The following is a 12,842-nucleotide window of genomic DNA, read 5'->3' as shown; positions in this document are numbered from 1 at the left end:
TTACAGAAAAAGTTTGCCAACCTCTAGTGTAATGTCTGGCATTTAGTAGGCACTCAACAAACATTAACTCCTTTTCCCTTGAGTAAGCCCCTTCTTTATATTGCATACACATGCAGAATCAGAAGCATTCTTTGAGTTGCTTCGGGGTCATCTTATGCTATTTAAATTACTATGCTAGCCTGTCCTAGGTCAGACAGATTCAGGTAATCTTTGGACATTTTTACTGGCTTTTTCTTTATTTGGCAAGGTCATGGGATAATGTTGCTTCTGATGATGGTGAGACTCAGTAGCTTCAGAGGGTTCACTGCTCTTATCAACATATAGAGTCTTTTACAAATAACACAGGCAAAGTCTAAACAGACGGAAAGAACAGGATTGAAAGCAGTAAAAGAAAGTCTGAGTTTAAAAAGAATGAAAACTTAAGAAATGGACTATGTCCTTAACAGAGAGAGTGAAAAATTCAGGAGGGTGGATGAAGCATTCAACGGACATATTTACTCAGACAGTATGAGGAAGAAAAAGTGGAAGTGAGACAGCTTCCAGGAGGAAATATACAAGCACTAAAATCTGATGCTATAAACTGTTACTTCTGTCCATGATGAGATGACTGTAATTGTAATTTTATTCCCTCTGAAAACAACCAGAAAACGGAATGAAATATGTGAAACAATTGTTTTTAGATATTAGACAATAGATAGTACAGGATTCTGAAGAAGGAAATAGATGAGCCCTGTGGTAGTCTTACATTCTGTCTAGAGGCAATTCTGTCTCCCAGAGCAAGGAAAGGAAACTAAAATGGAACCTGGTGATTTTATTGAGTTTGAAGAGACTGAGAGTGGGGTTCATGGAGGTCAAGGAATCTAGACTTTGCAAGGTAGAGCACTAACAGAGAAAAAACTCCAGAAAACATAAGTATTCCCCAGTTTTTAATTGAATACCAGTGTGTGCATGCATAAGATGAAGTTCTAAGGGGCTGGGTGAAAAAACAACTGCCCAATAAAAGAACAATTACAATAAGTCGGAGCTGTAAGGCATACAATTCTTAGAGCTCACAAAGAACTAGGAATTTGAGTTTCCACCAGCCATAGTAGAGACATTTCTAAACATAACAGTTTTCCAAAGGAGCGAGATGATTAAAAGGTAACTGCTTTTAAAACAGAGTTCAGCATCCAATCAAAAATTATTATGCATATAAAGAAGTATGAAAATCTAACCCATAACCAGAAGAAAATAAGTAAAAAACAAAACAAAAACAAACACAACAGACATAAAAGTTACTTAGATAATGAAATTAGCAGATATAAATTTTAGCTATTATAAATATTATGAATATGCTCAAGAATTTAAAGGAGAAGATGAATTTAATGAAGAAAGAATAAATATGTAAATGAGAATATTCTTGTTCTAAATATAACAATGTAATAGCTGAAATATTATAAAATATTTTCTGGATGGGCTTAACAGCACATTAGAAACTGCCAAAGAAAAGACCAGTGCCAAGCCAGTATCGCTCAGTGGTTGAGCATTGACCTATGAGCCAGGAGGTTGCAATTTGATTCCCAGTTAGGGCACATGTCCCAGGTTCAGGCTCGATCCTAGTGTGGAACATTCGAGAGGCTACTGATCGATGGTTCTCTCTCATCATTGATATTTCTCTCTCTCCTTTTTTCTTCCTCTCTGAAATCAATTTAAAAATTTTTATACACACACACACACACACACACACACACGTTTGTTTGTTTGTTTGTTTATTTATTTATTTATTTATAGAAACGGGTATAATGTATTCTGTCTAGAATTCTTCCCATGAAGGAGAAGGGAATTTAAAAAAAGAAGAAGAAAACAGTGAACCTGAATATGTAGCAATAGAAACAGGGGGGTGGGGGGGAGGGCGGAATCAATAATAAATGACCTGTGGGATAAAATTCAAGCAGTCTAACATACATGCAATTGGAATCTTAAAAGAAGAGAAAAGTTAGGGTGTTGGAAAGAGGAGGTCAAAATAAATTAAAAAATTTGAGAAATTCTGAAATGTTTTCATATGTGATGAAAACTATAAAACTTATAGATTCAAAAAGCATAATGAATCCCATGAAAGGTAAATACAAAGAATTCTACACTAAGGAGTTCATAATCAAATTGCTAAAAACAAGTGAGTAAGAGAAAAATTTCAATAGAAAAATACACGTTACTCAGGAAAACAGTTATAGATTTTAGATTTCTTGTCAGAAACAATGCAAACTAGAAAACGGTACTGAAAGGTTAAAAAATGACAACTTAGAATTCTATACCAGGTGAAATAATCCTTCGAAACTGAAGCCAAAATAAAAGCTTTTTCATACAAACAAAAACAGAATTTGGTGCCAGCAAACATGCACCACAAGAAGTATTAAAGGAAGTTCTTTAGGCAAAAGGAAAACAATAGCAAAATAAATGGATCTATACAGAAGAATGAAGAGAGTTAGTAATAGCAAAATAAGGCTTAAATATAAAAGACATTTCCTTCTGTTTTTAATTTTTAAAAAAGATTATTTATTTATTTATTTATTTATTTATGAGGGAGAGGAAAAGAAAGAGAGAAACATGGATATGATAGGGAAACCCATCATCTGCCTTCTGCATGCCTCCTTCCAGGCTCGAGCCCAAAACCTGGGCATAGGCCCTGGCCAGAAATTGAACCAGCAACCTTTCAGATTTAAGGATAAGTCTAAATACATATAATATCTCTACATGGAAAATTACAGATTATTGCTGAAAGAAATAAAGTCCTTAAAAACAGATATATTATGGTAATGTTTTGGAAAACTCTATATTTTAAGGTGGTAGTTCTTCCCATACTCATCTGTGGATTCACTGCAATCCCAATTTTAAAAATCTGGGAAATTTTGTAGAAATTAGCAAGTTAATTCTAAAATTTATATGGAAATGTGCAGGACCTATAATTTTGAAAAATTTGGAAAATGTATACTACCTGACTTCAAAAAATAATAATTTAAGAAAATGTGGTATTTGTTTAAAAATAGACCAATAGGTTGGATAAAATAGAACATTCAGAAATAGATCTGTATATATGTTTTCAAGTGATTTTTGTGCAGTGACACCAACGTAATGAAATGGAGAAAAGATAGCCTTTTTTTTTTTTTTTTTTTTTAAAGCAAATGGTGATAGCACAACTGGATGCCAATAAGGCAACTTCAACCTTTACCTTATGCCATACACAAAAATTATCTCAAAATGGATCATAGACCCAAATGTAAAAGCTACAGCTGTAAAATGGTTAAAAGAAAATATAGGGGGAAATATTCTAAGACCCTGGGGTAGGAAAAAATTTATTAGATCACTAAAAGTCCTCACCATTAAAAAAAAAAAAAGATAACTTGAAATTTTTGCTTTTCAAAAGATACCATGTAATAAAAGGGAGGAGAATTGCCACAGACTAGAAGAAAATATTTGCATAACATATTTGGTAAAGGTCCTATATCCAGATTATATAAAAAAGTCTTACAACGAAATAATGACAATTTTGGGAGTGATAAAATTTTTGATATTTTGACTGGGAGAGGTGTTCAGTGGTTAGAAGGATATATATGTAGGTCAAAACTCCTTGAACAAGTACACTTAAAATAGGTACATTTTAACTAGTGTGATTTAAGATGAATATGTTTATCTGAAGCCATACTGGTAAATGAAAAAGTAAAATACAGAACCAGTATTCAACTCCAAATTCACTCCCTCCCTGGTGCCGGTATTCTTTTTCTGGTACCAGGCTATTTCTTATGTGTTCCATATTTCTCAGAATAGTACCAGTTTTCAAATATCCAGTATAATGTTTTTTCCAGATTGCACTCATACTGGTTTGAAGCTTTACAATTATTTAATGCTAGAGGCCTAGTGCATGAAATCATGCACAGTACTTGAATCCCCACCCACAGCCCCCCCACCCACAGCCCAGCCATGCTCACTGCCCTGCCCGCCTGTCACCTACCTTGCTGTGGGCCATGAGGGAGGGCCGAGATGTGCTCAATGCACCTCATGGTGACCAGTCATTTGGTTGTCCTGGTTGTCACAGTCACTGGCTTTTTAGATAGATAGATAGATAGATAGATAGATAGATAAGGCAGAAAGAGAGAAACAAAACCTGCCTTTGTTTTCCTATATTAGGTTAGCACTTATGTGTCTTAAATATAAATGAATTTTAAGTTTTCACTCTAGCACTTTGGTTTGTGTGTATATGTTATTGAATAGTAGCTATATTATTAATGAGGTGGGAAATGAGCAGCAATATTCACTGTTTTAGTACTCACAGCTACTTAACACAGTGATAGATGAGTACATTAAGACACATGTGTATAATGATTTATAGTTTACAATGCATATTTTATACCATATGATCTCATTTGAGCCAGGTAGTAGATTGTAAGTAAATAATTTTTTATAGGAAAAGTAATGCAGTAAAACACAGTTACTATCGTTTGTAAATTTTCTTGAGGGCTACTTCAAACCACCTTTTCCTTCTAGCTGGCTCTTAGAGAACAGTATTTGTAATAACATTTATTTACGTATACTTCTCTTTATGAGTATGAGCTCCATGTAGGCAAGAAGCAGGTTTTACCCATGTTTGTGTCTCATGTGCCTACCATAGTCCCTGGCACAAAATAAACACTCAGTAAATGTTTCTTGTGTTTATATCAAATTAGAGGCCTGGTGCACAAAATTCATGCACTGGGTGGGGTGGGGGATTCCCCTCAGCCCGGCCTGTGCCCTCTCATAGTCCAGGAGCCCCACAACTGATCACCCCAAAGAAGTAGACCCTGCCCACCTGGCTGGGGCTCCGTGGTGGGTCGCCCTGGAGAGGGAGGCCAGGCTACCCACCACAGCACTGCTGGCCGCAGCGATCACGGCGCTTCATGATGTGTCCCTCCAAAGAGGTAGGTCCTGCTCACCCAGCTGGGCTTTACAGTAGATTGCCCCCGCAGAGGGATTCCCCACCCACCCGCCACAGTGCTGCCACAAGCCTCTTTGGGGCAATTGATCATGCTCCACATAGGGAGGCTCCGCCCACCCACTGCAGCCTTCTGGTCAGTGGCCTAGGCCTCCCTCTGCAGGGCAGTCGGGGCGATGGCCAGGCCCCCAAGCGCATTGCACCTGCCTGGGCTGGCCTGGCACCAGTGGGTGTCATAGTGTGGTCATCTGGACAGTCAGTCTGCTGTTCGGTCAATTTGCATATTGCACTTTTATTGTTATACATGTAACACTGAAAAGTCAAGTGATTGGCTTTAAATTGCAATAAATAATTGCTAGCCCAGTACTTCAAGACATTACTGCTTTTTTCAAAGGCACTCTGTTTTATTTCCAAAATACCTAGCTCTTTTCCGCTGTTATTAAAAAGGGCTTATTGGAACTCTTGTACCTGACCCTATTTTATAACTGAGAAATGGAAGGTTGTTTATAATACATATATGTACTAGTTAATCTCTGGTATTTGTGTTTGCAGGTTAACATGCTGTCTATTACATTTGAACAGCTGTAACATATGTGATGATTTTTTAATAAGTCACTTTCAAGCAATGGAAATATGAATATGAAGCTTGTTAAGTTGTACTTTTAGACCTTTGGGTTTTAGATATAATCAATTGCTTATAATTCTTGTTTGAGAAAGGTAGTGAAGATAGTATTATGGCCTATTTTGGGGCTAACAGATTCCATGCCATCTTTTGGTCTTTGCAACTGTGTCTAATTGACTAAATTCTTACAAATTTTCTAACCCAAAGAGAAGGCTTGAAATGAATATTTCTGCAATGTAAGTAGCCTTTTGAGTTCAAGGTGACTTAATCATAGTCAAATCATTTCTCCACATCATGACATTAATATTCTACATGTAGAATATATAAGGTTATTTTGATACACATTTATAAGAGATTGTTGGTACTGATTGCTCTTACAGTCAACGAAAGTCTTTTTGTTCTTTTATTGTATGTTTGTTGGCAGTTGTGATCAACACAGAATAAACTGCTTTACAGTTTATTACTTTCAAAGTACAAATTTGAATGCTGTGGATTCAGATGTATAAAAGAGATAAAATTACAGACAGCTTTGAGTGGCAGTTACACATCAAACCTCACGGGGGTTTGACAGGCAACGAATATCGTTATTAGACGCTTTTTCCATAATTGCTGACATTTATCCAGTGTTTCACAGTATTTGCTAATGTATTAATGCAGTCAATCTCTGAGAGGCTGCACATGCCTTTTTAGCCCTGGCTTTTATGGGATTCTGAAATTCATAGACCCACAGATACTTATTCCCTGCTGGTTGCCGTAGTGACAGAGCTCAGAGATAAGCCAAGACAGAGCCCTTTTGTGATTGCTTTTCAGGTGACATTCAGCGGCAGCTTGAGTAGAGTGTCCTTTTATAGTTCCTGTAATTCAGAAAATGATAACAGCTTTTTGCTGCTTAGAAGAGAAGTCTGTGGACTGCTCCCGGTGGGATTTTGGTTTGCTGTGCTACTTCATACCAACACCAGCCTGATAAAGTTCTTATTATTGTGGAGATTTCAAAGTGCAAGAGGACTGAATTAATTATGACAGGTTAGGAAATACAGGACTGATACTACAAATAAAACTTTAAAGAACCAATAGATATTCTCTAACTATATGTTACAAATTAACTGGGACATTTTAAGCTATTAGTAATGACATACTTAGGCAGTTGCTTAATAAGTAAATGCACCTGACTTGTAAATTGCTTGTTAACCATGCTAGCTGTTCTATTTCAAAGTTTAGAAGTTATCTTTCATTTCTGTGTATCATTTTCTCATTTGAAACTATTGCTCCAACATTTTATTGTTTGGATATAGATAGATTTGGAGACTTTCTTACTCAGGGTTATTATTATTTTTTTCAATATTCTCAGCAGTGGGATAATAAAAAAATGAATTTTTATAAGCAGCTTATTCAAATTCAGAAGAAAACACTTGTTATGGTAGAGAATGGTTGGAGATGGGGCAAAGGTAGTTCAAGAGATAACTGGACAAAATAGAATTTTACCTGGGAAAAAATTGATGTCCTAAGAAGCTATGTTTCCCCCCAAGACTGCAAAAGCTTGGCGAGTTAATAGTTTTAATTCTGGAAGAACTCCAGTAACAAAGGGTAAGTTTGGGAAACATTGAGAGCCAGAAACCATTGTTTGTGTAATTGATGGTTGTTGGAAAGAGGCAAGAAGAAGTGGGAATACTAACCCAAATTACACCATGCAAATCTGAAGGGAGGTATGAAGCACTTAAATATCTTAGCCCTAAAATTTAAATGTAATTCATAGTTAAACAAGAGATAGGTCAAATGAACTGAATAGAGAAGTAACTTGAGAACCTGAAAAGATGGAAAATTTCAAAGTTGCTGGTGAACTGTGCTAGATGAACAGGCATATGGTTAGCATACGAATGAAGGCTCAGAAGAGAAATCTGGCCTAAAAAAATAGAATTGGTTATCTTGGATTGGATGTGCAATTGAAAAGCTGGAGATCTGATTTATGTTACTTATTTCTAACCTTTTATTCTCATTTAGAGCAGTTGTAAACTCAACTTGCATAAAATTCAAATATTTGTAATTCAGACAAAAGGTAACCTTCAGACTAGTAACAAACAAGTATGACATTTTCAAATGATATTTAATAGACCTTTATTAATACTGTGTTACCCTATGGTGATCATTGCTTTTTTACTTCTTGTGATTAACTTAATAATTAACCATCAGCTTTGATTTACTAAACAAGAGAAAAAAGAGAGAAGATAAATTTGTAAGAATTGTATTATTATATGATGTGCTTTTCTGTGCTGCGATTATCCACTTAGGAGTCTTTCTCAAAATTTAATCATCCACTGAGAAGGTCTTAAGACCATGTCACCCATGTACCCATGTGTCATGGGTTTGATCTCTGGTCAAGGGCACATGCATGGGTAGCAGGTTATCCCCATGCCTGAGATAATGGGAGCCAACCAATCAATGTTTCTCTTTCTCCACTCCTTCCCTCCCCTCCCTCTAAAATCAATAAACATGTCATCTAGTGATGATTTAAAAAATGCCATAGTTTAAAAATGAATGAATATAAACTAGCAGTCTGCAAGTGCTCTTTACTTGGTATGAGCTGGTTCAAACTTGGAGCATCTATTGGGCTAGTTGACGCTGAGGCTCTGAGATGAAACTTGATATAGACAAGGTTCAGTATAGTTGGGAGATGGTAAGAGCAGCAGGGTCATGGTGTAGGAGATGATATTAATGAGCCTAGGGAGTGGAAACTAGGGCACAATATTCCCAAGTAAGTCTAGGGCAGTGATTGGCAAACTCATTAGTCAACAGAGCCAGATATCAACAGTACAATGATTGAAATTTCTTTTGAGAGCCAAATTTTTAAACTTAAACTTCTTCTAATGCCACTTCTTCAAAATAGACTCACCCAGGCTGTGATATTTTATGGAAGAGCCACACTCAAGAGGTCAAAGAGCCTCATGTGACTCTCGAGCCTGTTTTCTGACCACAGGTCTAGGATGATTAGGGAAAGAACCAGGTTCTAGAGGAGGATTGGAGGAATAATGATAGAGTTAGAAGAAACTCTAGGCTCCCTCCCCGTTGTGCCCAATTATGACCACCATTGTACCCAGATAGACATAGTTATATTGTCAAAGGTTCCACAGGGGAGCCAGATCCTCTTTTCCTCACAGTACCCTCAAGGACATCCCACTATAATAGGGTATAGATCACTGCCATTTGCCCCTTAGCTGCCTGTATATGTTTACAATGGCAGCCTACTGGTTCTTAAGCCCCAAGAAACCAACCTTGGTCAATGCCTCTTGAATTGGCAAAGCAAGAGGATTTTTTCATTATCCTCCTTTCCCAGAAGACTTCACCCAAGCCTGGCTTTAGCATGGTATTTCTCTCCCCCCTTTCCCTCCCCCTCCGCCCCCAACATAACGGAATAAAGGTTTTAGTGTTAGAAAATTGAAGAAGGTCAAGATTAGGTAATATTAAGTTGGTCCGGTCAAATGGGCTTGAATTTCATTTTAGGGGGGAGAGAGTTTCTATAACATCATTTAGGAGGCTTTTGAATTAAGTGGTAGTAATATATGTGAGTCTCTTGAATGACAAATGTGGAAAAAGAATGTAGTATTGATACATTGAAACCTATAGGCCGAGCTCAGAATCTCCCCTCTAACATGTCACATCTTTGACCGTGTGTAAGTCACATAAGTCCTCTGGACTTTGGTTTTCTTAGCAGACAAATAAGTTATATTAGAAAATAGGCATCTGGCTGTGTAATAAAAGATCTTAAATTAGCTATATATAGATTTACTAATTTTTAAGCCTGTTTTCTTATCTGTTGTATGGGAATGTTAACAACTTTTGGATTAAATAGGTTAATGAATATGGATTGCCTATCTGAATAAAAGTTAGTTTCTCTCATATAGGTGAGCATATACAGATAACAAACTTGAATTAGTATTAAATTTCAATTCTAATGGGAGCAAATAGCTTCTGAAGACTCTTCCTGAAACCACATGCTCTTTGGCCCCTTGAATGTTCTAACACTGCTTCTTCAAAATAGACTTGCCCAGGTCGAAAACTGACTTCTGCGCATGGGTCATGAAGTTTCAATCGCACTGTACATGCACACTGCACGTGGTGTTTTGTGGAACAGCCACACACACTCAAGGGGCCAAAGAGCCACATGTGGCTCGCGAGCCAAGGTTTGCCAACCACTGCACTAACCAAACCAGCCATGGCTCTCCAATTTTTTTGTTTAACTAGAGGCCCAGTGCACAAAATTCAGGGAGCGAGCCTAAGCGATTAGTCGGACATCCTTAGCTCTGCCACAGAGGCCAGAGAAGTTCCCACCACCACCGTTGTGCTCGCCAGCTGTGAGCCTGGCTTATGGCTGAAGGGCACTCCCCCTATGGAAGCACACTGACCACCAAGGGGCAGCTCCTGCATTGAGGGGGATTGGGCCAAAACTGGCTCTTTGACCTCCCTTGAGGTGTACCGGATTTTAAGAGGGTGCAGGCCAGGCTGAGTGACCCCACAGATGCATGATAGGGGTGGGGAGGGTCCCAGGGGGTTGACCAGGTGGGAGGGACCTTGGAGGGCTCGAGGGTGTGTCCGATCTGCTCTCTCAGTCCTGCCGGACTGGAACCCAGCAGCAATCTAACCTACTGGTCGGAGTGTCTGCCCCTTGGTGGTCAGTGCACATCATAGTGAGTGCTTGAGCGTCCTTAGCATATCATTAGCATATTACACTTTGATTGTTTGGATGACTGGACACTTAGCATATTAGGCTTTTATTATATATGATGTTATGTGCAAATTATAAATCCTATTTTTCTTTTTTTTTATTCAGTTATTATCTGTGTACATATTTTAACATTGCCCTCCCCCTCCATACATACCCTCCCTCCCCAGAGTGTTGTGTCCATTGGTTGTACTTATAATATATGCATGTATACAAGTCCTTCAGTTGATCTCTTATAATTAATTAAAAATGAAAATATATAACTTAGAATTATGTTGATGTTGAATTTGAGTGGTCTGTATTTTGCTTATTTTGACTGTTGGTCTCAAGTCATCAGTGACTGCCAAATTAAACACCCATTCTTACGGCAGAATCCTTTTGAGCCTTATACTTTTCACTCAGACAAAAGGTCAGTTAGACAATACTGTAAGGATCATTGTTAGTACGTCTTATTTGACTTTGGAGTTGTTGCTAGGTTTTTTTCCTAGGTAGGTTTTTATTTCTCTAGAAAATGACTATCTTAAAAGATATCTTGGCAAGGAAAGTACCGATTTAATTTCAAGCAATAGACATAGACATTTATTATATGACTGGACTTCAACCTACTAAGTTCTACCAGGGGCTAAAATATGTGAGAATATAAGATCCAGGCTGTGTCCTCAAGGACCTTACGGTCCAATATGTAAACATAGGCACAGGCAAAGTTAAAAGAACCACATACCAAGAATTCTAGAGATTCACATTAAGGCTATGAGAGTTGAGCACTGTGCTGGGATGGGCTAGGCATGGATTAAGCAGCAAGATGAAGTTCTCTTTTCTCGTTTCTAGATTACACCCATTTAAGCTGCTGTGCCTAACTTGATATAGTTGATTCAGTCTCTGTTTTCCCTGGGAGCAAAAGCCATGACAAGATGCCTGGAAGCTCTGTGTCCATGTGTTGAGACCAAAGCAGTTAGTAGCATAACTGCCTCAGTTTTGCCAAGAAATTAGATGCTGTTGGAAAAATATCCAGAGCGCCTATGTTTGCTGTCCAAAGAGTTCCACAGTGTTGTGGGGTAAATGGCATCCCACTATTGACTAGACATGTGCCAAATAGCTGGTTGGTACTCTCTATGCATACAAAGCAGGCTTAAGATGGATCCTTGTATATTTGAAGGTTCTGTGGTTATGTTGAGCTGAAGTCTCCACTGATTAATACAATAGCTCTAAAATAATGATTTTTTTCTACTAACAGAACCTCTTTATCAAACTTAAATTGAGGAACCAGCTTGAGGTAAACACACCTTTCTAACCTAAGATTTTGTCTTGATTCTCTGTGACTATGCTTTGATTGTGGAATAAGGTAAGGGTTTTGTTTTGATAAGGTCCTGGATTCATATAATCAGTTTTTCATGTGTTGACTTTATATGGTTTTGTTAATAATGACTTTCTAAATGCTAGAAAAATGAAGGAAAATAACTTGAGGAGTGGTTTTTGTTTGTTTGTTTGTTTTGTTTTATTTTTGCATGTATTTTGCCTTGAAACAGTTCTGCATTTCTATTACACTGTTCATGTATACGATGGTTTTAAAATTTGTAGAACTGTTACGGTACTGAAATTGTTGTCATGCCAAAATTACCATGGATTTGCCAATGAATATGATTTCCTGCAAATAAGCAATTCGTTTTTTTTCTGTTGAAATTCTGCTCAGCATAATTATTTTGTCCTTTACTTTTCATAAGTGTTAAGAACTAGGTTCTGTTTCAGAGTTAGTCTCTGCAATCTGTGGCTTGCATCCTCAAGTCAGGTGTGTGTGTGTGTGTGTGTGTGTGTGTGTGTCTGTCTGTGTGCACTTGTGGCGTGAAACTACATTGAATTCCTTTTAACTCTGACCAGGTAATGGACATTGGCATTTGTGAATCAGGTTGTGCATGCTGTGGCAAACACAGATCCATTCACTGTTGTTTTGTCAGTGTACATTAGCACTGATTATGAAGTGGACATATTTATTTCCCAGGCTTTCAGGATTGTAATCTAAATAACAGCAGCAAATATCGAAGTTTCCAGAGTTTAGCCATCATCATTTGGTGTTTTCCTGAGTCCAAATGGAAATAGAAATGGTGTAAAAGACCATTTAATTTGCTTTTTGAGTTCCCTATCTGGAGAGAGTAATTAACTCAGGATCCACAATTAGCCTCACAGCAGTCCATATTAACCACCCCAGCCATCACAGGTCTTTCAGAGGTGGCATAATTCTGAGATTATTTTGCACTTGAAACAGAGAGGCTTACAATATGTAGCCTGAAACACATTTAAGGTTTTTCCTTTTCCTCTTTTTGTGCCAATGTCTGCTTTCTCTAATGATAATTTTCTGGTTTGCAAATGGACTAAAAACAAATATTAGTAGAGAATGCTTCCTTCCTACCTAGTCATCAAGCTGCCTTTATAACTGATTTGCTCAGCTGGAAATGTTGTTACTGAATTAGTTACCTAACACCAAAGAATTAAAATGAATCAAATATTCAAGCTTTCGAGAGAATCGTGAAGAAAACTTGGGCCCACTCATCACCATTGACTCCTAGTAA

At 37.6% G+C, this 12,842-nt stretch overlaps 1 protein-coding gene across 9 annotated transcripts in view; it reads left to right on the top strand.

Moving 5' to 3' along the window:
• The window catches only part of FAF1 (Fas associated factor 1), a 294,589-nt gene that overhangs the window by 161,256 nt on the left and 120,491 nt on the right, over positions 1-12,842 (top strand). For 7 of the 9 annotated variants that reach the window (XM_036447943.2, XM_036447941.2, XM_045584584.1 and 4 more), the window contains one exon: positions 11,513-11,551. The exons of the other annotated variants lie outside the window; for them this stretch is intronic. In XM_036447943.2, the coding sequence (XP_036303836.1) occupies positions 11,513-11,551 (39 nt within the window). The remainder of the gene's footprint in view (positions 1-11,512; positions 11,552-12,842) is intronic. 9 annotated transcript variants of the gene reach the window in all.

This window comes from Pipistrellus kuhlii, unplaced genomic scaffold (genome assembly GCF_014108245.1).
Source record: "Pipistrellus kuhlii isolate mPipKuh1 unplaced genomic scaffold, mPipKuh1.p scaffold_m20_p_2, whole genome shotgun sequence".
Taxonomy (NCBI): domain Eukaryota; kingdom Metazoa; phylum Chordata; class Mammalia; order Chiroptera; family Vespertilionidae; genus Pipistrellus; species Pipistrellus kuhlii.
The sequence above is the reverse complement of the archived record's forward strand: the minus strand, read 5'-3'. Positions and strand labels throughout refer to the sequence as shown.